Here is a 25,329-nt window from a genome sequence, read left to right on the forward strand (position 1 = left end):
ATGGCGAAGGAGCCTGCGTTGGAGCCCCTGGAATGCATGAACTGTTCCTCGACCCACGGAGGTGTGGGCTGGGGAGATAGCACAGGAATGTGCAGTATAGAACTTTGCTCTTTTTAGTGCAGCTTGAACTGGTAAATGGAGTTTAGCCTCATGATTTGTCCTGTTCTTCCATATTGCTACTTATGGTGGTAGAAGGGGTATTTTCTAAATGGTTCGATGCACTGGACACATTGCTACAAAATGCTTATATCTGTTCCCTAGAGGTAACTAAATATGTGGTCTTTATCCTTTGGAAGTTCTGCCTTGTCGAGCTGTGTCTGYATTGTTCCAGAGAGTATTTGGGGCMGCGGTAAGGCTGTGGTGAGGTCAGTGTGTGTGGTTGTTTCCGGAGTACTGGGCAGGAGCTGCTGTGAAGTTGTGTCTCCATGGGGAGGTGCAGCACACGTGGCACCACAGAGAGTGTGTGCCTAAAACAGGGACCAGTTCCCGGCTCTTGCGGGGCTGAACAGGTGAGGTGAAAGCACTGCCAAGCTGGGYACTGCCGTGGCTTTCGTGGCTCTGTCCCTGTTGAGGGTGTTGGTGGTGCCCTCTGATGGATGGTGCTGGTGGGGACTGGCCCGAGCCGCTGCTTTGGGGTGGGCCAGTCAGCTGCTTCCTACGGGTTGTGGGGWCTAACTGGCTGATTCACACCTCCTGCAGCACTGTCCCTCAGGAGTCACCTTGGGCAGGAACACTTCATTACCCAGTAAATCGATCGAGCCTTTAATATGACTATTTAAGCATTTAATATTCCATCTAAGGAGCAGCCACTGTCTTGAGCTCTGTGCTGTGATGAGAGGTGCAGCACTGCACAAGGCACAGCATCTCTGTCACAATTCATTGGGTTACAGATGCTGGTCCCTTTTGCAAAAAGAGAGAGCTTTGTACCTTTTTCCATTAATAAATCTCCCTTCTTTCCCCTCATCTCTTATCTCACATTGTCTTTTGGTAGTTGCACAAATCCTAAATGAATGCACAGTACTTTTGGACCTCTTGGGATGAAGCGCTTCATGGAAAACAAAATGTTAATCCCTTTGGTTAATTTTTGGTTGTGTTTTGAATAATTGCCTCAAGTCACACTCTGAACTGCAGAATCCTTGGGCTGACCTCCAAGGGAGCTACCTGCAGCCCGAGCCTGTGGATTGGTGAGTCGCTCCCCTCGGCAGGGTGATGTCTATGAGCTGGGACGGTGCCCCTGCCGCTCTCACACGCTCCTCCCCAGGGACATTCTGCTGCTGGTGTTGGACCCTTTAAACCGGTGCAGTTCGCATTTTAGCAGTTTCAGGGAGCTGTGGTTGCTGATGGGATTGGATCCAGGAACAGTAACGGGGAGGGACGCGAACGGGGAAGACCTTCCCTCTGTCGTGAGCTTGGAGCCCCTGGGGCTCAGGGAAGGGAGGACACGAAACTTGGGGGCCAGCAAGCATAAGGAGAGATCCTTTTTCATCGGGAAACCGGTGTGTGAGCGCCTTTCCTGTCCCACCGGGTTGGGGTGGTGCCTTCGGTATCAGTTGTAAAGTTGGAGTTTAGTGTGAGTAACTGAGTGATTCCTCTCCAGCCTTTTCTCCTCCCTCCGCTTCCCGTTCCTCGGCTGCCTTGTTTGCTCAAGTCAGGAAGGGGGAGGGTTTGGGGGAAGTTAATCATTAATCTTAACTCCTTCATAGCCATGGGGCTCAGTGCTCCTGGTATTTCCCGACTAATCTTCTGCAGACTTGTAAAAGTAAACCGGTCCGTGTAGCCGAGCTGGCTCTGTGTCATTAGCAAAAGGCAGTGAGTGTCCCTTCTGTGGATCATCAGCAGAGAGAGGAGCCGAGCAGGGGAGTTTSTGTGTCGAGATGGTTACAGCTGCTGGTTCCTGTTGAGGGCTGGAGGTGGAGGGTGGAAAAGTGGTTTGGGTCCCCTCTGCAGGRCCGGAGGAGCCCAACACCCTCCCGGGATTTTCACTTCCTGGTGGAGTTTGATTTGCCTTTGTCATTGGAGGGGAGAAGCAGAAACCACTCCTTCTCGGCTAGCACTTCTCTGAGGTTGTGTGCGTGAAACCTCCAGTCATAGGACCTGCCTGACTGTAGGAATTGCAGCTCATCGGCAGTTCCCTGGAGGTATGTGCTTTTCACTCTGGAATCCACCAGCTGTTCTTTTGCTTAAAAAGAAGATTCAGTTCATTCTTTCCCAGCTGCAGAGTGCTTGTCTCCCTTCAGAGAATCTGCTTCTATGATATTTTGGCCCCTTTAGGAAGATAGAGCCTGTGACTTTAATGGTTGGAGCATCTTTAACTAAATGAAAGGTATATAGAAACAATTTAACACAGTGTTTAATTTGCTAATGGCTATATTCTGCTCTCTGAGTGCATTACAATAGAAAATATTTTTTCTATTGTAATGCTTTGGTTTTTTGCAAACAGTGAATATAATAGCGGCACCTTCCTTCCTTTTAATGCAATAATACTGTACTCTTCTAATACATTTTCTTGAAGGCTTGCTAAGTGTATTGGCTGCTGTGGAGTGCTGTGCTCAGGAAGTGGCTCAGGGCTGGCAGGTGCTGCCCGGRGAGCTGTGGGCAGCCATTAGTGCGAGCAGTTGCTCGGTTGCTATTCTGGTGCCTCCAGACAGCTCCAGCTCCTTGTGACCCGGTGGAGGACACTGCAGGATGGCCCTGCTCAGGCTGAGCCCTCGTGCCCCAAACCTGAGCATCAAGTACGTGCTGTGTGCAGGAGAAGGGACCTGCTGAAACTCTCTGAGGACAGCTGGGTCTGTGCAGGGGGAAGGGAGATCCAGGACGATTCATAGAGTGTCCCCTCCCAATTCTGCTGAATTTGTATTTCTGTTTTCTGGCTGAATTCGTATTTCTGTTTTCTGGCTGAATTCCACATCTCCAAAGGGACCTGCCCAGGTATGTCCTGATGCTGTTATGGAGCACTGATGTCCCCAGTGAACTGACTCCTCTCTAGTAGCTTTGCAGAGGTGTGCACTGGTGCTGCTGCCCCAGTGGAAAGCTGGGCACACAGCCAGGGAGGCTTTCTTTGGAAAGTAAGCACAGTGTAGACTTGCAGGCGCTCGCTGGAGTTCCCCTCCATAGGGACTGCAATGGGTTCTGCAGGGTGGGCTCACAGGGTGGAAAGGCCAACAGGTCAGGATTTGCCTTTCAGAGAAGTGCAGCATTGGGAATGAGCAGAGGTTATGTTTGCAGGGAGAAATCCAGAAAACTGGGAAATRCCTTTTTATGCCTCATTTTTGATGGGACTTTTAAGATTTTTGAGAGGTGCTGTGTGACGTGGGTCCTCTGCCTGGCATGACTGACAATGTTTCTAGCTGCTGGAAGTTTTCCTTCTCCTCAAGAATTTGCAAGCAGTCTCCACCCAGCTAGTTGAGAATTGTTTCCAGGAGAAGAAACGGCGTTTACCTGGCAATCTCTGGAAACTTGTTAACTGTTTGTATGATATATTGAGAGGAATTTTTGTTAGAAGGCTGAAACACATACTCCTGCTGCACTGATGATCTGAGTGCTTCATGCTTCTTCCACTACCTTGGACTCTGGAGAAAACACCTCCCGAGATCTTGTTTCCTGCAGAAAGCAGTGCCTGCGGCCACAGTAAATAACTCCGTGATGATGTGGGGCCTGTAATTAGTCTGTGTCAATATCCTGTTGGAGTAGATCTCAGGGCAGGCTTGCCTAGGTTGCACTTCTGCAGGGTGCAGTGAGAATACTGGTCCGTGTTGTTGGGTGGTTTTCCTGTTAATCTGAAAATCTGACACTGACAYAGCTTTTCTGGCTGCTTTGTTACATCTCGGTGTTTCTTTTTGTAGTAGAAGTTTGATTAACTTGTTCATTCCTGGGCAGCAGAAATGTTTTTCAGGGCATTTGGTAGATTATTCCAGATGAAAAGTCTTCCCAAAAACCTTTTAATACAGATACTATGAATGATAAGAAAGAGACAAAGCTGTAGTCCAGGTTTTTACCATTTTGCTGGTTTTTTTTGTTTTCCTGCAGACGCCTTACTGGCAGACCTGGAATCCACCACCTCACATATCTCCAAACGACCAGTGTTTCTCACGGAGGAAACTCCTTACTCCTACCCAACTGGAAACCACACGTACCAGGAGATTGCTGTGCCACCCCCAGTGCCACCACCACCTTCCAATGAGGCCCTCAATGGCACTGTGATCGACCCCTTAGACCAGTGGCAGCCCAACACACCCAGATACAGCCACCAGCAGGTAACTGGATGTGTGTGGGTGGAAGGGTGCTTGTTTTGTGGGTGCAGGATTTCTCAGGAAGGTGAAGAGGAGGAAGCAATGAAGAATTTGGCTATGAACAGAGTGGGGAAATGGGGGGAGATGGGAGTTTTTATTAAACTGGTTCGAGCAAATGGCAGAAAAGAATTTGAAAGCCATTGTCACTGTGCCAGCAAAACGGTGGTGTGATGAGATTAGTGTTAGTCACCTGTCTTGAGCCTGTGGAAAGCAGACTGGGGGTTTCCAGCACAAAGCTGCGACTCATAGGCAGATCTGAAGTGAGGGGAGAACAATTGTTCCTGGTGTAGCTCATCTGATAGAGACTGGCTTGACTAAACAGTTCCTTTTTTCTTCTGCTGGGCTTTGTTCTGCCATGTCAGTGTGTGGGTTTGCAGTGCAGTAGTGTAYATATTTGTTTTGTATTCTGTTTCCAACGCAAATCTCGTTTCCACAGCCTCAGTCCCAGTCTCCTGTATACAGCTCTAGTGCCAAAAGCTCCAGTGCCTCAGCTCCTAGAGACGGGCTCAGCTCTCCTACTCCCCGTGCCAGTGAAGAGGAACACGTCTACAGGTATCTTGTCCCTTTTAAAAGATAAGCCTGACTCACAACTTAAGCCTGCTGAGGCTCAAGCTGCTTTCCATAAGTGGAAACGAACACTGCTCCCCATATTTGTTACATTGCTTTGTGTCAGTTTTGATTGCCTCTTTATAACATGCYACTGTAACTTCCATACTCACTTCAAACGTTGAGCTGGCCCTTCGGCTTGCCCAGCAGCAAGAGGTTAAGGATCTGTCAGGCAGAGCAGGATCTGGATTGTGTTGTGAAGGATATGATCCAGACACAAGTGATAMATCCATCGCCCTGTTAACAACACAAAAGTTCTTTAGGAGGTGCATGGCTTTTGGGTTAATTATCCCCAGGAACTCAGTGCTTGTGTCCTGGAGGGATGTGCAGACACTTGAGTATTCAGGTAAATTCAAACTTCCTAAAACTTCCATCTCAGTAGGTGATTGATAGATAACAAGTCTACATTTGCTAAGGCGGCTGCTCTTACTCTGAGAGGTTGGAGGAGTAGCCTGTGAAGTAGGACAGGCCTTATTGCTGACATAAGGATGAGTGATGAAGAGGCTGTCAGAAGTTMATCCTGGGCACCTTTTTACACTTTGGAGACTGGTGTTTCTTTGGTGCCTTGATCTAACCATGCCAGCTCCTTCTGCTGAGCCGGAAGTTGCTTCCAACCAGAACTAATTCTAGGTAGAGCTCAGCTTCTCTCTGGGCAGCCTAGCYAGTGATGACCCAATTTGCAATTTTTTCAGATGATTGCATGCAATTAATATGAAATGAAGGTAATTACAGCCATAAGTCTTCTTGAACATGGGTCTGGCATGGCTTGGTTCTGGTGTGAATTGTAGCTGGTGTGTTCTTTTAGGGTGAAGTATGTTCTCCTCAGATTGCAGTTGTGGATTTTGTTTTTTAATCCAAAGAGAAGGATAACTTCATTCATGGAATTCATAATTGCCACTGATGAAGATGTTAGAGTCCTTTAGCCTGCYGGATACTAACTTCCTAAACATAATGTAATGCTGTACACAAGGCACAAGTTCCCACTTTGGATTTGGAAAGTATCTTTTTGATAAAATAAGAACTTCTAGAGCATTAGAAKTTACTTCATTTATAAAACTAGGGAAACAAAAAAATTCCCTGCCACTGACAATGGGGAGCACTGTTACTACAGTATAGTTGCTATAAAAATCTCTGTRTTGATGTAAAGTTTTGCTTTGAAAAAGTTTGCAGTTCTGCAGGGTAAATTAAATCACACGTATAAGATAAGCAGTAATTACAGTCACTGTTTCGTAAATGCTGGTGTATTTAACACAGTAGAAAATAGTATCAAGTTACTTTCTTATCAATTGATTAGAGTTCCCCAAATTAAGGTTTGATGATTTGGGGAGACCTTGAGTGTTGCAAGAGGCTATCACATAASCTATTGCTCCTGAGATTCTGCTGATAGCCTGAGGTTTGTATCTTGCCTCTCTCTCCAGTCTGTGCTAGCCCTTGCATTCCCTCACCCAGGGAGGAGAATGTTGCTACTTGGTGTGGTGTCAGCAGAAACAAGTCATTTTCCCGTATGTGAGCTAATGGTTCTGCTGCTGTTCTGTGCATTTTGAATCCACAGACAGTTAACTCTTTCCTGCAGGTTGGGCAGCACATAGTCCTAAAATCAGAGGCCCTGTCCATCAATGCTGTTTTTTGTAATTTACAAAAACAGCAGTGTCTGTGTTTAGTGTATCACAAAGCACATGTCTTTTCCCCCAGAGCTAGAAGCATCAGCCTGAAAAGACCACAGTGCATGTATAAACTTTGGGAACCTAATGAAAKTTTCCCTCCATCCTTCTGCTGTGTTTTGACACAGAAGTTTCACATTACCCTTTTGTGTTCAGTTTCCCAAACAAGCAGAAGTCTGCGGAGCCATCTCCCACAATGACCAGCTCCTCTCTGGGCAGCAACCTCTCAGAACTGGACAGACTCCTTCTGGAACTGAATGCTGTTCAACATACTCCTGCCAGTGGCTTTACAGCAGGTAAGGAATAGGAAGATGTTTGGTGTGAGTGGATAGTTTTATTCTCAGAATGGTGGCCTGCTTTTTATTTTCAACATCCTTAGTGAGGGAGACCCCTCCAGTCCTCAATCTAAGATTCATTTAGTGTGGGTGGGATCTCTTGAGGTCTGAGCTGCAGCACCCTGCTCAAAGCAAGGCCAACTTCAAAACTGCYTCTAAGTACAGTTTCAAAGTTAGGTTTGATTGCTCGGGCCCTTGCACTGTTCAGTTTTTAATATCCTTGAAGATGGATGTTCCACAAGATTCCTGGACAATTTGTTGTTCCTTCCTGTGATTAGCATGTGTGTGTGTGGAACGGGGCTCTGAATGGCTCTCTTCTGCTYCCCTTTCTTCAGATGAGGCTGGCAGAAGCCCATCACTGCCCAGYGTGGCTGGCCAGCACTATGTTGTCCCAGAGAACAGCAGCTCTGGGGGAGGGAAGGCTGCACCCCCAACAAAAGAAAAACCAAAGCGAAATGGTGCACGTGGGATCGAAGATGTGCGTCCCAGCGTGGAGAGCCTKCTGGATGAGCTGGAGAGCTCTGTGCCAACTCCAGTGTGAGTAATGCTTTGGTGTTTGCACGCTTGGGTGGGGTGGGATSGTCTCCTATGGGAATGGTGACTAAAGTGTAGGGGCAGCTGCTGCAGAGTGACGGATGGGGAAGATGGGCTTTGTCTGAAGGGTCAGAAGTCAGGCGGATGCATGAAGATACTCTTTAATCTACTTCAGGATGGAAAAATGTCTAAGTCATGCATAAGAGGTGGACTCATAAAGCTCAGATTTACAGCTGACCACAAATATCCACTGTCTGACAAAATGAATGCTTGGACTGTTTCTTAGCAGATGGGATGTGTGACACGTGAGGCAGGGTCTGAGTGTGYTGGGGAAGCTGGGCCAGGGTGGGCTGTGCTGATGAAACTCCTCATGCTGTGCTTGCTTGGGGAGCAGTGAGACTTCAGTCTAGGAGTGCCCTCCCAGGCTTTAACACACTCTTCTTTAAATTTCATTTTTTYCCCCTGGCCAGACCTGCGATCACTGTGAGCCAGGGCGAGGTGAGCAGCCCTCAGCGCGTCACCGCCAGTCAGCAGCAGACTCGCATTTCTGCTTCTTCAGCTACACGAGAACTAGATGAGCTGATGGCATCTCTCTCTGACTTTAAGGTACCCTGTCATGACAACTTAATGCTTTTTCTTGTCCCTATCCACCCCAGTCTCTCTTGCCTGTTAGCCGCATTTGCTGACCTTGGTTGGTCTCCAAAATGCCTCCTTTACCTCTCACATTTGCTCTGATAAACTTCCTATGGTGTATTTGTGCCTTCTGAGTGGTGTTGTAGGTGTCCTTGACTGCTATAAATTCTCATCACTGGCTGGGTAAGACAGTTCTGGGATCTGTTTTTCCTTCAGTTCTGCAGTTTGTCTGTTTGCCARAGATAATGAGCTTTGTTACTGCTCAGTACAGAGTGAATTATTTTGCTGTGCTGCAACTTAATGAGAAGGAGTGAGGCATGGGACACCACTCTGCTTACTGACCGAGAGCAGGCTCTCTGTTCTGTGGGATGACCCTCCTCTGGAATGTCTTTTTACCCTGATGTGCTTTCCCTGAGGAGGATATTCCAGGCATGTGGTGTGAGCACTGAAGCCTTTACAGCAGTCAGAAGGAGATTTCAAAGGTTTTATCTTTAAACAAAATCTCTTATTCACCTCAAAATGGGATTAAAGCTTGAACTTTTTTTGGGCAAAGGATGGCAAGTACTATTCAGTTTTGCCATATGTATTTGGATAACTTTTGCTTTATTTGTGTGGGTATGTTACCATTCCTGCACTAGGTGATGAACTGTGGACGGTATTTTCTTGAGATTTCATTTACCCATAGTCATAGCAAAATGAAAAATATGTTCTCCMTTTCTACTTCCAGCTGCTTTGCTTTTAGTCTTACTGAACTATTTACTTGAATTTGTTCTGGGAGTGGTGGAGAAAGCAAATACACTAGATGATCTCTTTGTTAGGTTTGCCTTTCATACATACATASCTGCTTTCTAATCCTAAGTCAGTTCCTAACTCTGTTTCATCCTCATATGGAAAATTCTGCTGGATGCTTGATGTTTCTTGTCTGTGCTGAGCTCCATCCCCTTTTAGATGACGTTAGGTGKGGCAGCCAGAGCTGAGCAATGTTTTGTGAGGAGAGGTACAGGACATTCAGTGACAGCTTTGCYGTTTGCTGTTCTTTCCGTGCCTGGTGGGTCCCGTGGAGGTCAGTACAATACCAGAGTAGTGACAAGTGGGAGTTCAGAACCCAGCACTGAGCACACACGTTCTGAGAGGCTTCACTTGCCTTGTACTTGCTGGAATGGAATTCATTCTGCTATTCCTGGCACATGCACTTAATTTGATGAGAATCTGGGAGTTACTCACTGTTTTCTCTAGACTTACTGTAGTGTGTATTTAATCAATTGCAAATATTGACACCTTAGCGTTGCCTTTTTTCTCCTTCTCAGGTCCCAGGGTGTAGTGCAGGRTAGCCACAAGCCTTGTTCAGCCTGGTTGAAACACTGCAGTGTTTTTTTCATTTTTGCTGCTGGTGTTCTCTGCCCTGCTCCTTCCATGTGCTGTGGGAGCTGAGCACTAGGGCCTTGTGCCCCTGTTGCTTTGATCAGGAAACARGCTCAGGGTGTGGCCCAGCCTTTGCTCCCAGGTGAACTCTTTGCGACTGAGAATGATCTTGCCCTGTGCAGGTTTTCCTGGCAAGATACAAGGACGGGACACTTTTAAGTGTGGGTGTTCCAGTACTTTGCACTSTTGAGAAAAGGCTTTAGAATCTCCAGTAAAACCTGCATGAGAGAAATGAGCTGCTGTGACTAATRCACCACCTGCCTTCCTGGCTTAGTTTTCAGTTGACCTCAGAGACCAAACTGAAATGCAGCRGGAATTTAAGATTTGGGCTCTATTAAGCACAGCATTAGTAGTTTTGTGAGGCACTGAGCTCATCTGTGCCCAGCTTTCTTCCTGGAGCACAAAGAACTTGGTTTCAGTGATCATTTTCCTTTTGTTAATGGTGTCATTGAATGTTTTTAAGTTACTTTCCTTTTTTTGCCCATCCTCCAGGTTGCTTTGTTTTCACTTCCTTTTTGTTTGGTTATAGCTCTTTGTTTTTGCCAGCTGGTGCTGTTAAATTGTCTGTAAAAATGTATTCTAGTCTGTGCCAGTGTCAGAATGTAGGGGAGAGAAAGGGAGTCCTTGCAAAGTGGAAGATGAAAGGCTGCTGTTTGAGTACCAGACCTGTGTGACTGCAGGAAATAGGATAAAAACCCCAAATATGAAGTGTAGTAAGTTGGAGTTGGTAGAAGTTGCAGTAGATGGGGATGGGAGGAGTGGAGGGCACTGGTGCTTGACTTCTCTGCATCCCAGARTAAAAGGTGCTGATACATTACCCTTTTATCATCTTTTGCTCACTYTAATGAGTTGCCTATTCTTTTTGCTTACAGAATCTATTTGATTTTAGTTATCTGGCTCATTGGTCAACATGCACTGAAATTACTTTGTGCACTTGTTATTTTACCCTCTGCCATTTCGGTGTAATGCGATGCCTGCTTACTGCATAGCTGGATGCTTGTAATTAACTGTTCTGTTACTGTTGAGTGCTCACCCATTGCTCTTCTTTTGGAATTAGTGTGGGTTCAATATGTGGAAAATACTGACATATGGGCAAAATGTTACTCTTGCTTTGAAAATGACTGACTTCATTTTAAGAAGTCTGGAAACCAAGTGTGCAGCACAGCATCAAACCAGGTTACTTTTACAGGTRTACCCAGCTTAGGCAAAATACAGGGAGAGGGCACAATTGGGAAAYTCCCTCATTTTAATATACTTGCTAATCATTTTGTTCTCTGCTGTGACTGTGGGCCTGGCTGTGCTACTCAAGGGGAAGGTGCAATCTGTAATGCAATTTGATCTCTTAGTTCTCTTCCCTTTCTGAGCACAGTCTCCTTGTAGCACTGCTAGTGTGACTTTGCAAATGTGTGAGTGTGTGCCCACTCCTGGCCCTCAGCATGGCAGGAGCTCAGGTCAGCTGCAGGTTATGATTCTTCCATTTGCTGACAGGTTTTGTGCATGTTCTGGTTAATTTTATCCTGTTATTGATGATAAGTATCTTAGAAAGGTAAGTAGAGACTGAGAGAACATATATGGGGCTTAGGAAGTTATGTGCCACTCCACCTCAGAGCATAAGCATCTGACTTCTTTAGGCTTCTTTGGAAAATATGACTAAGAGTCAGAGCAGGTCTTGATAGCTCTTGGATTTGGAAATCCTTTGTGGATACATTTTTAAAACTGAGAAGGCACGGTCTTGGTCTTAGGTTGACTTGCTGTGTGAGCTTGTCCAAGTTGCTGTTCTGATTCTTCCTTTTTAAGAAAAAGGAGTAATWCCACTTTATCTCCAGGAACCTCTGGAAGTGGGGAAAGAAGGACTCATGATCTTTTGTTTTCAAAAGACCCTGTAAGTCAAGGAAACCCAAAACCTCTGTATTAGTTGCTCTTTTTAGAATAATTTTTGGGATCAAAATTAATTCTGATTTTATTACAATGTCAATGTGGAGTCTTTGGCCTGAGGGGAAGAACCTAATCTGCCACCTAAGCAATGCTCACAAGGGCATGGAATGACTGACAGACTCCTATAGATTCAGTGTGTGTCACTTCCAAGGTGAGATTAGTGATGTGAATAGAACAAAGCCCATGTCATCTGCTCTTGCTGTGAATGCCCTGAAGCTTTGTTTTCACTGCATGAACTCAGCCAACTGGAGCATTTTATTAGTGTATCAAGAAGAAAATGTCATKCTTTGTTCTATTCATTGATTGAATTTTTTTCAGCTTTGGAGTATAAAATTTCCATGTCTGACTGTAAGTTAATGTGACCTTTATTCATAGTCGAGACATTCCTGGGTTTGGAGCTGGCTTCCCAGTGGCTGTTCCATGCCCCCATCGCAGCTGCGGGTGAATACTGAGCTGTCACTGGGAGGAGGGCACAGGAACAGGATCCCAATGGCTGTAGAACTTGTGAAGATCAGTGCAATGTCACACAAACTCTGCTCTTTGGTGTCTCATTTTCCTTCCTTCCTCTTGATTTGGAAGTCATGATTGTTATAATGCTTAATCTTTGGCTTTTTCTTCTCCTTATTTTCTCTGTCTTTATTTTTTTCTCTCTGTATTCCATTTGTCTCTTTTTTTTTTGCAGACTAGTTCCACTATGTCTCTGATTTCTGAACCTTCCCTAGAACCGGTTTCCAGTTCAGCAAATTCAGACTCCAGCAATACTCCTCACAGTTTAGCAGTGCTGCCCCATTCCAAACACCCTTCTGCAAGTCACAGTGGGGACTCAGCAGTGCCAGCATCTGTCTCCTCAGCAGACCCCTGCATGGAGGAAGGCAGGAACACTGCAGTTCTGCCTTTGTCAGAGCATCCTGCTGCCCCTCCACCCGTGCCCTGTTTGGCACAAACTGTCCCTGTGCCTCCACCACGGAGCTCCTCTGGTTATGCTGCTCGTGGGGAGCAGGTGGCCTCTGCAAGCCTAGTTCAGCTGAACAGAAAGCCTGAATCTTCCAGAAACACTTCACAGGCTGTGCCAGCTTCCAGTGTGGAGCTGCTCTGTAGATCTCCTAATGTAGAGGCACGGGGTTTAGGGCATGACTTGGCAAAAGAGACCAAGAAGAAGGATCCCAAAATCTCAAGTGTACCCATTTCAAATGCTTTAAATGGTCAGGGGAAGGGACAGGTACCCAAAGAACTGCATCAGCAGGGAGCTCTCAGGGACAACTCAGCTCTTTCCTYGCAAGGCAGAAGTGTGGAAACAACTTTAAATGAGCTGTGGGCCCTGGAGCTGCCTGCACACGTGCCAGAGGTGCATGCAAAGAATGACAATGTTTTGGATTCTGTTAATGAACCTTCTGTTGTTGCCCTGGATCGGTGGGATGTCTTCCCAGACACTAAAAATGAGTTGAGCTTTGTAGTGGAGCAAGGACCTGAGCTAAAAGCTGAAGTGCCACATGAAATCAAGGTACACAACCGTCCTGATCTGGGCAAGACGAGGCAGGGCAGAGACAGAACTCCTAGGAAGGCAGGTACTGCTAACATGAACAAGGCCAGAGGAGACCAGGAAAACGAGCCATTCAGCCACTCTGCAGTCACTCCAGAATCTCCTGAAAACTTGGGGAAAATTGAATGGGATGTGCCATGTGTCTCCAAACCACCCATTGAGAGGATTTCTGCATCAGGCCAGGCAGGCATTGAGTGAATGTAGGAGTAGGGCGAGTCCTAGCCAGGACTGTTCTGCCAGCACACTGACTGTGTGTGTGTGTGTGTGCAGTGAGTGTTCCTGGGCTCACCTCCACTAACAGCATGAGCTCTGAGTGGTGTCACTGACAGCTGCATGTCATGGGGCTTTGGATCCCCCAGCTTTATCTTGTGGTATCTCCTGCATGTTGTTCAGCAGCACAGAATATGGCAGTTTGTAGGGACTTCCTTGTGAAATGGACTTTTATTCCCTGACTGGGGTAAGGCTCAGTCCACAGAGACCTCCAAAAAACTGAAAGGGCTGTTTAATGCCACTGATTGGGATGGCAGCTCCTCTGCTCTGCTCGCCTTTTTAGGTCTCCTTACTGGWGCTGTTAATATTCCTTCCCATGCTGGAAGTACACTTTGTGCACCAGACATCTCTGACCAAGAGCCTTGTGCCTGTCAAGGACAAACACAGAGAGGCAGCTCTGTGCCCTTGTGATGCTGAGGTTTCTGTAATGCTCAGTGGAGTGCTCGTGCTGCACCTCCTATCTTGGCTTTCTGCTGGTTAATCTTTCCCTTCCTTTTCTAGACAGTTATTTTTGGCTGCTGTGATTATCCTTACGGGGTTTTTCCTTGCACTGAGTCACTGTTCTGGGCTGTGCCAAGAGGAATTTTGGCATTGTGGAATAAATGCCATCACTCTTCCTGCTCACACTTGTCACTAATGTCTTGTCTTTGAGTTTGTGCTGTTGCATCTTCGACTTTGTGCTATTGCTTCCCTGACCTTGCTCTTCTCTGCTGATACTATTGCCTTTGTCATTCAGATTAAATCTTTAATCAAGAGGACAAAAGAGACTGCAAACGTGCATCCAATGTCTCGGGACCTCTCTCCAAGGCGTAAACTAGGTCCTGCCATATTCCACAAGACTGAGTCCCAGGATCGCTTGATTGAGGAGCTGCAGGACAGACTGGGCATCGATAACCAGGAGCAGGAGGAGTGGCAAAGCCAGGATGCCTGGCTGACAGAGGGGGTCATTGTCACTGCCAGGCCCYGGGGGGAAGAGCAGAGTGGTGAACAGCAAGTAGAGAAGGTAGAAAGCAGGGACATGTGTGTTGGGAAATCCCAGCATGTGCCTCTGTCCAGYCAGCTTTGTGTGGAGGTGCAGATTGAATTTCTATGCATCCTAAACAACATGAAATGAAGAACTGACTCTTTCTATTCACCCTTGTCTGACCTGAGAAGGAAAGAGGCACAGGCTCCTAGTTCTGGATGTTTAAGAATTGGAGAGGGAGCTGGTGATGGTATCTGTTCATGCAGACTGCTGCTRTCACATGTCAAATGTCCATGTGGGGGTTATTTTTGAAACCACACTGGGAAGCCTAACATATAGGTGTGCTTTGTTTTGCCCAGTGCTGTACCTGTGAAGAGCTTTCTGGGGATAAACAAGATGGTACTTTTACTTGAGCTACACAGAGCAGCACCTTTTCTAGTTCCCTTTTCTTTTTGCTGCTTTTCCTCCTTGGATAAACATACTGGTAGCAGTCAGCCTTCCTGTAAAAGGAAGTGCTTGTTGGTTCATTTTTTGGATTTATTCACCTTTCTTCTTCCTCCGTGTTTTTCTAGGTGGTTGTTCCTCCAGAATCCCCACTCCTCCCTAGGAGAACAATCTCTGTTCCAACCTCTTCCCAGCTCCAGCCTTCCAAAGAAGCTGCAAAGATAGTYCCTGCTAATGCTGCTCCTTCTCCTGTCTCTGGCCCTGCGCCTCTTCTCTCACTACCACCTCAGCCTTCCCATGTGTCATCTACCCCAGCTCCTAGTCCAGTCTCTTCCTCTTCCTTTAGCTTGGCTCCTCAGCCTCTCCTCCAGTGGGAAACTTCTGGTGATGATTATCGTGAGGTTKCTGTTGTGGGCACCCCTCCTAATGAAGATCCCAAACATTCCTGTTCTCCCAAGACCTGGACCCCTAGCACCAAGACAGTTGTCTCTGTTGGCTGTCAGACTGAAGATGAAGCTTTCTTCCCAGAAATRCAGGCAGGCTTCCCTCTTCTCGTTTATGTTTTAGCAGTATTTTTTAGTCTAGCTACTGCTTCTAGCTTCACCAGCCAATAGGTAGAGTGTTCAGGTAAAGGCTGGTATGAACTGCTGGATGGGAGAGAGGACTGCTGGACAATATCTAATCCCAGCTGCAGCACTGCACAGTGCATGTCTGTGCGTTAACTTGCTGGGATGTGGGTCCTGTCTGTCCTGATAGTCACTTTGTGCACCAGGGATTCCTATTTCCTCCTGAGATTAAGAAGGTAACTCTGACACACAGCCTGCAGCTCTCCCTGCCACAATCTCTGAAGTGAGGGAGTAAAAGAAGGCAGAACCTCCACAATGGAAGGAGCAGACCAGCAGTCCTTCCTGTGTTTCCCTTTTAGACAGGTGTCCACTGTGAGAGTGGATTTGGTGGAGGAGATAGCATGGTCAGGATCTGGGTTCTGCTTCGCCTGCCAGGGAAGGCTRTAGCTCCAGGGTGGTGGGGAGTCTTAATGTGTATGAGCAGTGCAGTGTTAGTGTACAGGCAGCTCTCAAGCAGTGAGCACATGAGCAACCTCTGCATCTTGACCTGTTGTACTTTTCAGGTGACCTCTGCTCCTTCCCCTGTCCGCAGTGCCAGTCTGTTGGCTGCTCCTGTACCCCCGGGCCCCCCAGCCCCTGACAAGGCAGGACCCCCTTTCTGTTTCCTCAGCATGGTGTGCTCTTCTGGTTGATGAGTGTGCTGGGATATTCTCCTGGAGCTCCCAGTACCATTAATGTGGATAATATCCTGTAGTGCATGGTTTTCTGCWCATAGAGCTCCTTCCTGAACTTGAGTGATGGCAAACTCACGGGGGAAGGGTGGGAATCTGAACGGCTTTTGCATGATGAGTTTATGTGGATGCTATGCTGATTGTCCCCTGCAAACAGCAGGCATTATGTACAGGAGGTGGAAAAAAACCTTTCAGGTGGGGCTCATCTGTGAGCTGTCAAGAAGGCTGGATGGCCAGGCCAGTTAGAAATTGAGGTGTGCACAGGTATTTGTGCTTGCTCTGGGGTCAGTCGTGGCTGCCAGCAGTGTGTGGTCCCTACAGGTCACTACAAGGGTGAAGTGCTCTGTTGTTACATGTTGAATTCATTTCATCTCCTTTCTCCCTGCATGGTATCTATYGCTTGTGTGTGGTATGTGTGCCTGCCCTGCGTGGCCATAACTCCTGGCTAGAGTAAGAGAAGCTGATTCTTCCCACACAGTGCGGCCCTTTTCCTCCTGCTGCACCATGCAGGAAACCCAGGCTTTATGCTGGGGCTCTGGACAGGCTTTGTCTCCAAAGACCTGTTGTTGTCTCCCTCTGTGAGAGTCTCCTTATAGTTATGTGTGCACTTTGGAGACAGTCACTGTAACAGTTTTTGGTAGCAAGTGTCTGCTGTGTGGTGGAGGGTTTGTTTTAGGCTGAGGACACTGGAGTGTGATGAGGCTGCTCCGTGCTGCTGRACTGAGAGAGGTTGCAAGTTATGAGAGGAAAGAGGAGGGAAAAAGCAGGCCCTCTTGGGAATCACACTGCATGTAAGGCAAGGCTAGGGAGTGTGTGGATGTGTGTGTAAAAGCAGCTAAATTTATGTATGTCATGAGAATTTCTATACATATGAGCAGAAACCAGGATTTGTATAGAGTAAACTGGTGGACTGCAAGGACCAGCAGGACTGGGAGCAGAGCTCCTCCTGTGGCGGGAAGCACAGGGTCTGCAAAGGCTCAGAGCACTTCAGCATGTCTGCTCTTCTGGCTGTGCTGGCAGCAGGCTGGTGGGTTSTTCACAAGCCTAGATTTTATGTCTSTTTTAATTTACTCTTTGTAAAAGCAAACGTGCTCCAAACCTGACTTTGTGTGTCCCTAAACCTGACAGCAGCTATAGCAGTGCCAAGTCAGCTAAAATAATACATRTTTCCTTGCTGTGGTTTGTCTGCAAAGGTGGCTGTGGTGGCCAGGAGAGCATAGGCTTTGTAAGTTATGAACATCAGTAAAACATTTCTCCCCTCCTCTGGGAAGCCTTTCCAAGCTGTGTGTGCTGCGGTGGTGTGAGTTTCAGAAACAGCCTGAGACAAATATTCAAATTCCCTTCCCCCCACCGGTGCATTTCCAGCTCTGACAATACACGTGGCAGCCCTGTGTGTTGGGGATGCACTGCCCTCTCTGTAGGTAAACAGCAGGCAATTGGGAGGGAGTTCCTTCCTGCTTCCAATWGCTTAGCTCAGGCATGGGATGAGAACCACCTGAGAGTGAGAGAGAGACTGGGCAAACTGATCTGCAGAAGGTGGTGCAAAGGGAGAAGATTTTCTAGCTGCAAGGGAGGTGAGGGAGAGAAAAGCATCTCTATCAGAGAGGAGAGACAAATGGGAGCAAGAGCATAGGAATGGAGAGAGGTCAATGAGAAGGGCCCTCTGGATGGCATCTGCTTTGTCAGCTGGCCAGGAACTTAGGAGGTAAAGGAAGATTTTCGGCAGAGGCTTAGAGAGCATTGTACTGAGTGCCTGGGATGGTGACTTCTGTATGTGCAATGAAGTTAAATCAAATCCTCAGTTCACAGCTCTGCTGTTACACATCCCAAGTTCTACACGTGTCTCTGCATGGGCAGAATATGTGTGTGTACTTGATCCTGGCTCTCACCACCTTCTTCAGAGGGTGTGGCTGACTCCTGTCTGTCTCTGCAGAGGAGCCACTGGCAGTAACAGCAGGCATTTATCTGATAAGCACTCACCTTACAGCCCTTTTTTCCTTACAGTACTTTTTTCCTTACTTTTTTTCACCTTACTTACTTACCTCACAGTACATTTTTTCCTTACTTTTTTCACCTTACAGTACTTTTTTCCTCTTCCCTGCAGTTCATGGCCCAAGGAAAAAGCGGGAACAGCTCCCCTCCATCCACAGCCTCCAAGCCTGGCAGTCAGCTGGATACCATGCTGGGGAGTCTCCAGTCTGACCTGAATAAACTGGGTGTAGCTACCGTTGCCAAAGGTGTCTGTGGAGCCTGCAAGAAGCCTATTGCTGGGCAGGTGAGTTGAAGGTGCTGCCTCATTGCTGAACCTTGGGCTGCAGCTGGGAGTAACGGGGAGGGCTGTTTCGTGAGGCTGGAGAGACTGGAGATGCTGGAGAAACTGAAGTACTCTATTTATCCACTGGCTAGGTACGCTGTAAGCTCCTCCAGTGACCTCTACCCTGCCCCTGAGGGACTGCCCTCTCCTGAGATGATAGGTAATTCAGTTTTCATGCTACCCCAGTCCAGGGCTCACTTGAGTAGTAGAACTTGTCATTCTTGCTGATCTCCAGCTGGTATCTTGTCATGTGGTCTAGRGAAGGGGGAGATAGAGTTGTTCTCCATAATATGTCTTCCCAACAGGTGGTTACAGCCATGGGGAAAACCTGGCACCCTGARCACTTCGTCTGCACCCACTGCCAGGAGGAGATCGGGTCTCGGAACTTCTTTGAGCGGGATGGACAGCCCTACTGCGAGAAGGATTATCACAACCTCTTCTCCCCTCGCTGCTACTACTGCAACGGGCCCATCCTTGATGTGAGTTCCTTGGGGGAGTCATGGTGCTGGCAAGTTGCTGAAGGCCTAGGTGTAAAAAGTTCCACTTCACCCTTGTATCCTGGGTAGAATATTTTGTTCAGGGATTTCTATATTTGCTTTGTTCTTGCTTTGGAACAGAAACAACTTGACACAGTCAAGTTCTTACACTAGTGAGTGGAGTTAGTCCCTCTTACCTTTGCTGAAGTTCCTTAAGAGCCCCACATTGCTCCATTATTCTGATCATGATTCCTCAGCTTTTGTTGTAAGTAGCCTGTGGAAACAGGCACTAGTGCTAGTCCTGGGGACTGAATGGGGCCCTGTGAAAGGGAGGAAGCAGTGCCTAAGATCCTTTTAGGGTAAAAAAAGTGTGCAGTGGGGAAGTCTGAACAAGCCAKARGCAGGGGTGAATTGACTCTGCTCTCTAAAGGACAGTCTATCCTAATGCTTGCTCTTGTCAGCACCAACATTCATGTGTTCTCCTCTCCCTCCATATCCCCCTTATTCACCTCCAAGCTGAAGCCATCATTTAYATGACTTGCACTTTGTGTCTCCTCCTGAACAGAAAGTGGTGACGGCTTTGGACAGGACATGGCACCCTGAACACTTTTTCTGTGCCCAGTGTGGAGCTTTCTTTGGACCTGAAGGTATTGCTGGTTTATGCAAGGGGAAAGCAATCTCCCCCTTGAACTTGCAGACAAGGGTGTAAGGCAGAGCTGCTGCTGGGGGACAGGATGAGGCATCACAGGGGAATTACTGGAATTCCAARGGAGCTGTTTATGGGGGAAGGATGCTGCCAATAATCATGGCTTCTCCCCGGGGAGAAAGAGCATGCCTGTGCTGGGATGGGAAGGGAGCAGAACAAGGAACAGCTATAGCTACTGTGTGTGTTAGCGGGGAGAAGGATGGTCCTACTCTCACGAGTTACCCTGCACAGCATGTGTGCCCACAGGTGAAGATGGGAAGCTGATGCCYTTGCCTCTCCTCTCCTTTGGCAGGATTTCACGAGAAGGATGGCAAAGCCTATTGCCGCAAGGACTACTTTGATATGTTTGCTCCCAAGTGTGGAGGCTGTGCCCGGGCTATCCTGGAAAACTACATTTCTGCCTTGAACACTCTGTGGCACCCTGAGTGCTTTGTCTGTCGGGTAAGAAACCCAAGGTCCTTTGCTGCTGCTGTACAATCCCTCTCGTTTCCACGCAGAGACATCTGGTCCCATATCGAGAAAAGGCATCTGTGGGGTAGTGAAGGGCAGCCAGCCCCGCAAGATAGAAACATGTCAGCMACCAAACACCTTCTTGTTCTCTGCCTGTTTATATTAAACTTTTGAGTTGCTTTGCACTTTCCGTTCCCAGCTGCAATTATGGACTTCTGCAGCAGTTCACAGATAAACAGAGATATTTTCTGTGACCTTTAAATAATTCTAAGCTAATCTTCTCTCTGAGCACTTGCCTCAGCARTCAGATTTTAAGGATCTTCCTCCCATGCTCCATCTGACAATGTAAACTAATGAGACTGACCTTGTWCAGACACACATACAAGTCAGTGAAATAGTGGCAGGCTCTATACAACAGGCATAATAAACAGGAATACTGCAGATTAAATGCTTGGCACTCCTTCAGAGAGCATTGCAAATATTAACTCTTACAGTCCCSAAGAGATCTGCCAAATCAGCTGCTGTTTCCTAGAGTGGGAGAGAAGGGCAGAAAGCATCAGATCAAGCATCCAGAACCACAAGCTGCTKATTCCTGCTGTGATGCTCAGAGCAGGCTGTCACCAGCCTCTTGGGGCTGTCTGTGGCTCCTGCATTGGTGTGCAGAGAGTGAAGCAGAAGCTGTCCCTGACTGGTTTGGGGGGCTATGCCTTCTCGTGCAGAGAYTGAGACTTTGTCAAGCAGTTCTGTTTTCCTTTCCCCGCTCTTTCATTTCCTGCTGCGGCTTGAATTAGTGGGGCCAGCCCAGATTTCTTCTAGGCCACAAGATGTGATTCTCTTCTGTTTCTGCTAAAGCAGAGCAAACTTTTCAGCTGCCCTGCTGACTGAGGGAAGAGACTGTTTGCTGAAGTAATTGTCAGCATTAGCAAAGTCTTGGATTCACTGCAGGGAAACTGCATTCTCCCTGATATTGCAAGTGTTCAGCTGCTCATGGCTATGCATGCTGTTTGCTGGACTCCTGTCCACATGCTGGGGGTTCCACCTGTGTGTGATAATTAGTGTCCCCCCATGGAAAAGAGGACAGCAAAACCATGATTTGGGAAACCAGCTTCTCCTCTGGGCCTTGCTGCTTAAATATTTGGTAAATTTGGTAATGTCCTYGACTCTTTTCCTCACTCTGCTGCCTCAGTTTCCCACTCCCCCAAGGAGAGGAATCTCCCCAGTCTGGTGGGGATGGTGGGTGCTTCTGTTGCAAATTCTGCAGTGAAGTGTCCTCATCTGCCTGACACTGAGGGGGAGGAGGAGCTCTGGATGCTTATTRGCAAATAGTTGATGTATCCTCTTCCCCTTATCTATTCAACATCATTAGCACTATAACACAGTTTCTCCCAGCAATGATCCATGTGTAACTGGGGGAGATGTTTCAGGATGGGCAATCCTTTGCAGAGTGTACCGGCCTAATGCCAGCCATTCTGGAGAGGTCACTTGTAAAGATTAATGATGCCTCATTTTCGCAGCTGGAGCCAGTCCCAGGCTCATCAGGATTCTGCTGCGTGAAAGTCTGTGTTGGTCCTTGCTTCTGCTTGCCCTTGTGGGGAAGCTGGAGTGCTGGAGTGAGGAAAAAAATCGCAGGGAAAGGTGCTGCAGTGTTTGCCATCTTGGTGGAGGAATGTTCCCTTTTCTCCTGGCTGGACACATTTGGTAGCTSATTCATTGTATTTTCTCTGTAGAAATGAAGCCAACTAGGGGGAAGGACCTGGTTAATTCCTTTGCTTGTGTCTRTATCTGTCCATTTCTTAGCCTTTTTTTGTAAATTCTTCTTGATGGACAGAGTTTGGCYCTGAATAATAGGACAGWGCTGGAAGTTCACCTGCCTACAGCRCAGCTGGGCTGTGCCACAGAGYGGGGGAGGCTGGTGGAGCTGCCCCTCCCACACCCCCAGCTTCTCATAGAACCTGTTCACTTTGCTTTGTCCTGCTGCAGGAGTGTTTCACCCCGTTTGTCAACGGCAGCTTCTTCGAGCACGACGGGCAGCCCTACTGCGAGGTGCACTACCACGAGCGCCGCGGCTCGCTCTGCTCCGGCTGCCAGAAGCCTATCACAGGACGCTGCATCACTGCCATGGGCAAGAAATTCCACCCCGAACACTTTGTCTGTGCCTTCTGCCTCAAGCAGCTCAACAAAGGAACCTTCAAAGAGCAGAACGACAAGCCCTACTGCCAGAACTGCTTCCTCAAGCTCTTCTGTTAAGATTCACCATAGATGGGCGCTAAAGCATCTTTCTTGCCACCCCCTTGGCAGTTCTGTCTCTCTGAACATTACTGTGATTTAGGAACCTTACCAGGCAGGGAAGGAGGGGGGTGGGGGGTGGGGAGTGCTGCTATGGAGAGGCAGTAGATCCAGAGAAGAGATGGACCATTAAACTGGAAACGCCCTTGCTGTGTCTCAGTAGAGAGAGGCCGAGATCCCTCATTACGATGTGTGTGTGTCTGTGTGTGTGACTGACAGCTGAGCTTAGCTCGAGGGCTCCAACAGGGAGATTTTCCCAGCCCCCTCCTGGCAGCAGGAGGCTTTGCCAGTACATTTCAGACTGAGTCAGTTCTCTGAGCAAATCATGACACTTGAAGACAACACAACCCTCTGCTTTGACACCTCAKGCGTTTGCTTGCACGTGTGCAGGGTGAGCGACAGCACAGCGAGGGCACTCTGTGACCTCAGTGCCATCCTGGCTTTGTTCACAGAGTCCCACCGTGCGTGTGACTTGCTGAGACCAGAGCATCAGCACAGGCAGCCAACACTGCAAGGGTCTCTCCAGTTCCATTACACTGTAAGGAGATAATACCACTTACTCTTTTTTTCGTCTTTTTTTTTTTTTTTTTTTTTTTTTTTTTTTTTTTTTTTTTTTTTTAATGAAGAAGAATCAAGATGTTACTGTGTGGGGTGATTTTTCTTTTTTTTTTTCTCTAGTTTGTTACTCCCTTTCTCAATGCCTTTTCTCAGTGCACTGGAGCAGGAGGTGGGGTAAGCCCTGATCMAATCCCTCAGCACTGTTGTGCTCTCCTGTGGGGACATCCCGTGCCAGGCAGCTCCATAGAGGCATCCCACCCAGGCCAGCTCAGGGCATCTGCTCCCCTCACCTGCTGCTCCTGGGAGAGAAGAATAGGCATTATCCGTTCTTTAAACACAGGTGCAGAGAGGTCAGAGCAGCCTTTTTCATCCATCCCTGTCATGAGTGAGTGTGATGCGCATGTGTTTATCTGGCCTGAAACTCTTCCATCTATCAGGGCCTGAATCTGTCACAAGAGTGCAGAGAAGGAGGGGTTTAAGAAGCCAGGAAAAAAAAATCCTAAATTTATATACTTTCTTCTTCCAGTTTGCTAATGAACCTATCAGGCCCTTGGTTTTTCCTTTTTCTGTGCTCTTGTTAAACATGTTCTACTGAGAGATGCTATAGCAATAACCTTTTATATTGACTGTTACTGGTATAACAAGTCCTGGGGGTCAGGTGTGCATGACACACTTGGAGTTTTACTATCAAAGTGAATACTGTATCCTGTCTTTGATAAGAACTGTAGATTTCTACACTGATTTTGAATTCATATCTATTTACTTTTAATCTTCTTATACAGAAATTGGTTTTGAAGTGATTTTAAGAAAGCAACTTTTATATCAAGCTGTGCTGTTCTAGGCAGTGTGCCAGTTGTGCTGGCTTACTGCATCTGTAACCTCAATGCTTTGTTAAGCCTAACTAACATTCAATATTTCCTTTTTGTTGYGGGTTGGGAGGGGCTAGAATCTATGGGGAAGGGAATATGACTTGTRTTTTTTTCCCTAGCACAGGCAGGTGCACTGTGAATAGGTTTGGTTTGGGTTTTTTTCCCTTCCTCTGGATCACCTAAAAGTATGATTTTGGTTTTATTGTAACCTGTAAACTGCTGTATTTGAATCACCTGCCATTCTCCCAAAGCTCGGCTTCCAGGATGTTAAGAGTTAGTCTCAATATTATGCTGCAGAGGAAGGAGCTCAGAGCTTTGCCCTTGATTTCTCCTCTTCAGCTGCCTGAAACCACAGCAGGGTTAATTGGGGAAGGGGCTCCTTTTCTTCTGTGGAAGAAAGGTCTTGTGACTGAGGAGAAGAAACTGGGAGACAGACTTCCTGACTAGCTTTGGGCCAGTCACTAAACCTTACCGTGCCTCAGTTTCCCCATCTGTAAAATGGGGGCAGTTTAGCCTGGATTTGTGAGGTCATTCTGAGGCCTAGTTCATGTTTGCTAAAGCACTTTTAGCCCTCTGGCTGGGGGTGCTATGGAGAGGGAAGCATTGGGCCGAAATTCCCAGTGGCATTCTGTGGTACCAACCCTGGGAGCGGTGTTTGGAATTACTGCTCCAGAGAGCTGCTGTCTGTCACCATCAGCATCTGGTTGTGTTTTGCAGCTTGACAGGTGCATTATAGGGTCCAGAAGTGGCTGTGTCAGAAACCGGCCCTGGAAGCCATGGGTCACTGTCCTGTGTAACCTCATCACGGTGCTGTGCTGCCCTGCTCGGGTCATTGAAACTCTCCCACTGCTTTCCCCCGACAAACAAACCTCAGCATGTGGRTGTGGGGCCAGAGGGAGCTGTGGGAGCACTGGAGCTGTGTCAGCTGGGCTGAGCAGAGCTCTGGGAAATATTTGAGGCAAGAATTCTTATGCATTTGCCTATTCATCTTGTAAGTCTATTTGACCTAAAATGGATGTTCCTAAGCTGCCTGTGTTGATCTCTCTGGAAAGGTCAACTCCCTTGGTGCCGCTGAGGGGACACACAGCTCTTGTGTGGAAGTGCTGGAGACGGGTGAGATGTTTCTGGCACTGCCACTTTGTGTGACACCCGCAAACTGTGTAATCCTGTGCCTCAGTTTCCCTGTCTGGGAAGTTCAACCTACCTCACTGCTAGTTGAGGCTGTGTCAGTGACATTTGTGGCACATCTGGGTGTGGGATGCTGAGAGSAGGCTCCGCTGGCCTTAGTGCTTAACCAAGATAATTTCACACTCACCTGCCTTCATCTGGTGCCTGACATCATGGCACACCGATGCTAGTCTGCCAAATAACMCCTTGTGATGTCTGCCGCTGCTGTGGGTGTCCAAAATGCCTGTCGTTCATTGCAGTTGTGGCTTTACGGTAGCACAGCCGCTGTTGGGGTGTGTGGGGGCGAGGGCTGGGGATGGAGGTGCTCGGGGAGGCCTGTGTGTTCACCCTCGGGCCAGACGCTATCCCTGGGGAAGGCCTTTCACATCACGGCCGGGCTGAGCTAGGGGAATCAACGCTGGGTCGACAATTATTTGATTCTTTCCTCCCTTGTAAACTTCTAACTCCGCTTTTTTTTTTTTTCCATTTAAAATTCTTGCAGTTACGCCAATAAAATTTTTACCATTACTGTCACACCTGTCACGATTGTTTCCCGCCCCTGAGCGTGTGAGG

General features: G+C 47.6%; 1 protein-coding gene across 1 annotated transcript; it reads left to right on the forward strand.

Moving 5' to 3' along the window:
* On the forward strand, positions 1–25,281 carry PXN (paxillin). The gene is made up of 13 exons (XM_057374230.1): positions 1–61; positions 1,154–1,184; positions 2,086–2,138; positions 4,027–4,253; positions 4,726–4,841; positions 6,713–6,852; positions 7,227–7,428; positions 7,896–8,031; positions 18,035–18,205; positions 18,550–18,723; positions 19,286–19,367; positions 19,719–19,867; positions 21,857–25,281. The coding sequence occupies exons 1-13, from the start codon at positions 1–3 to the stop codon at positions 22,121–22,123; spliced, it is 1,809 nt and encodes a 602-aa protein (XP_057230213.1). The 3' UTR covers positions 22,124–25,281.
* Positions 25,282–25,329: the final 48 nt, after the last annotated feature.

Source organism: Malurus melanocephalus, unplaced genomic scaffold, assembly GCF_030028575.1.
Source record: "Malurus melanocephalus ecotype Western Australia unplaced genomic scaffold, MMel_1.1 scaffold_219, whole genome shotgun sequence".
Lineage (NCBI taxonomy): Eukaryota > Metazoa > Chordata > Aves > Passeriformes > Maluridae > Malurus > Malurus melanocephalus.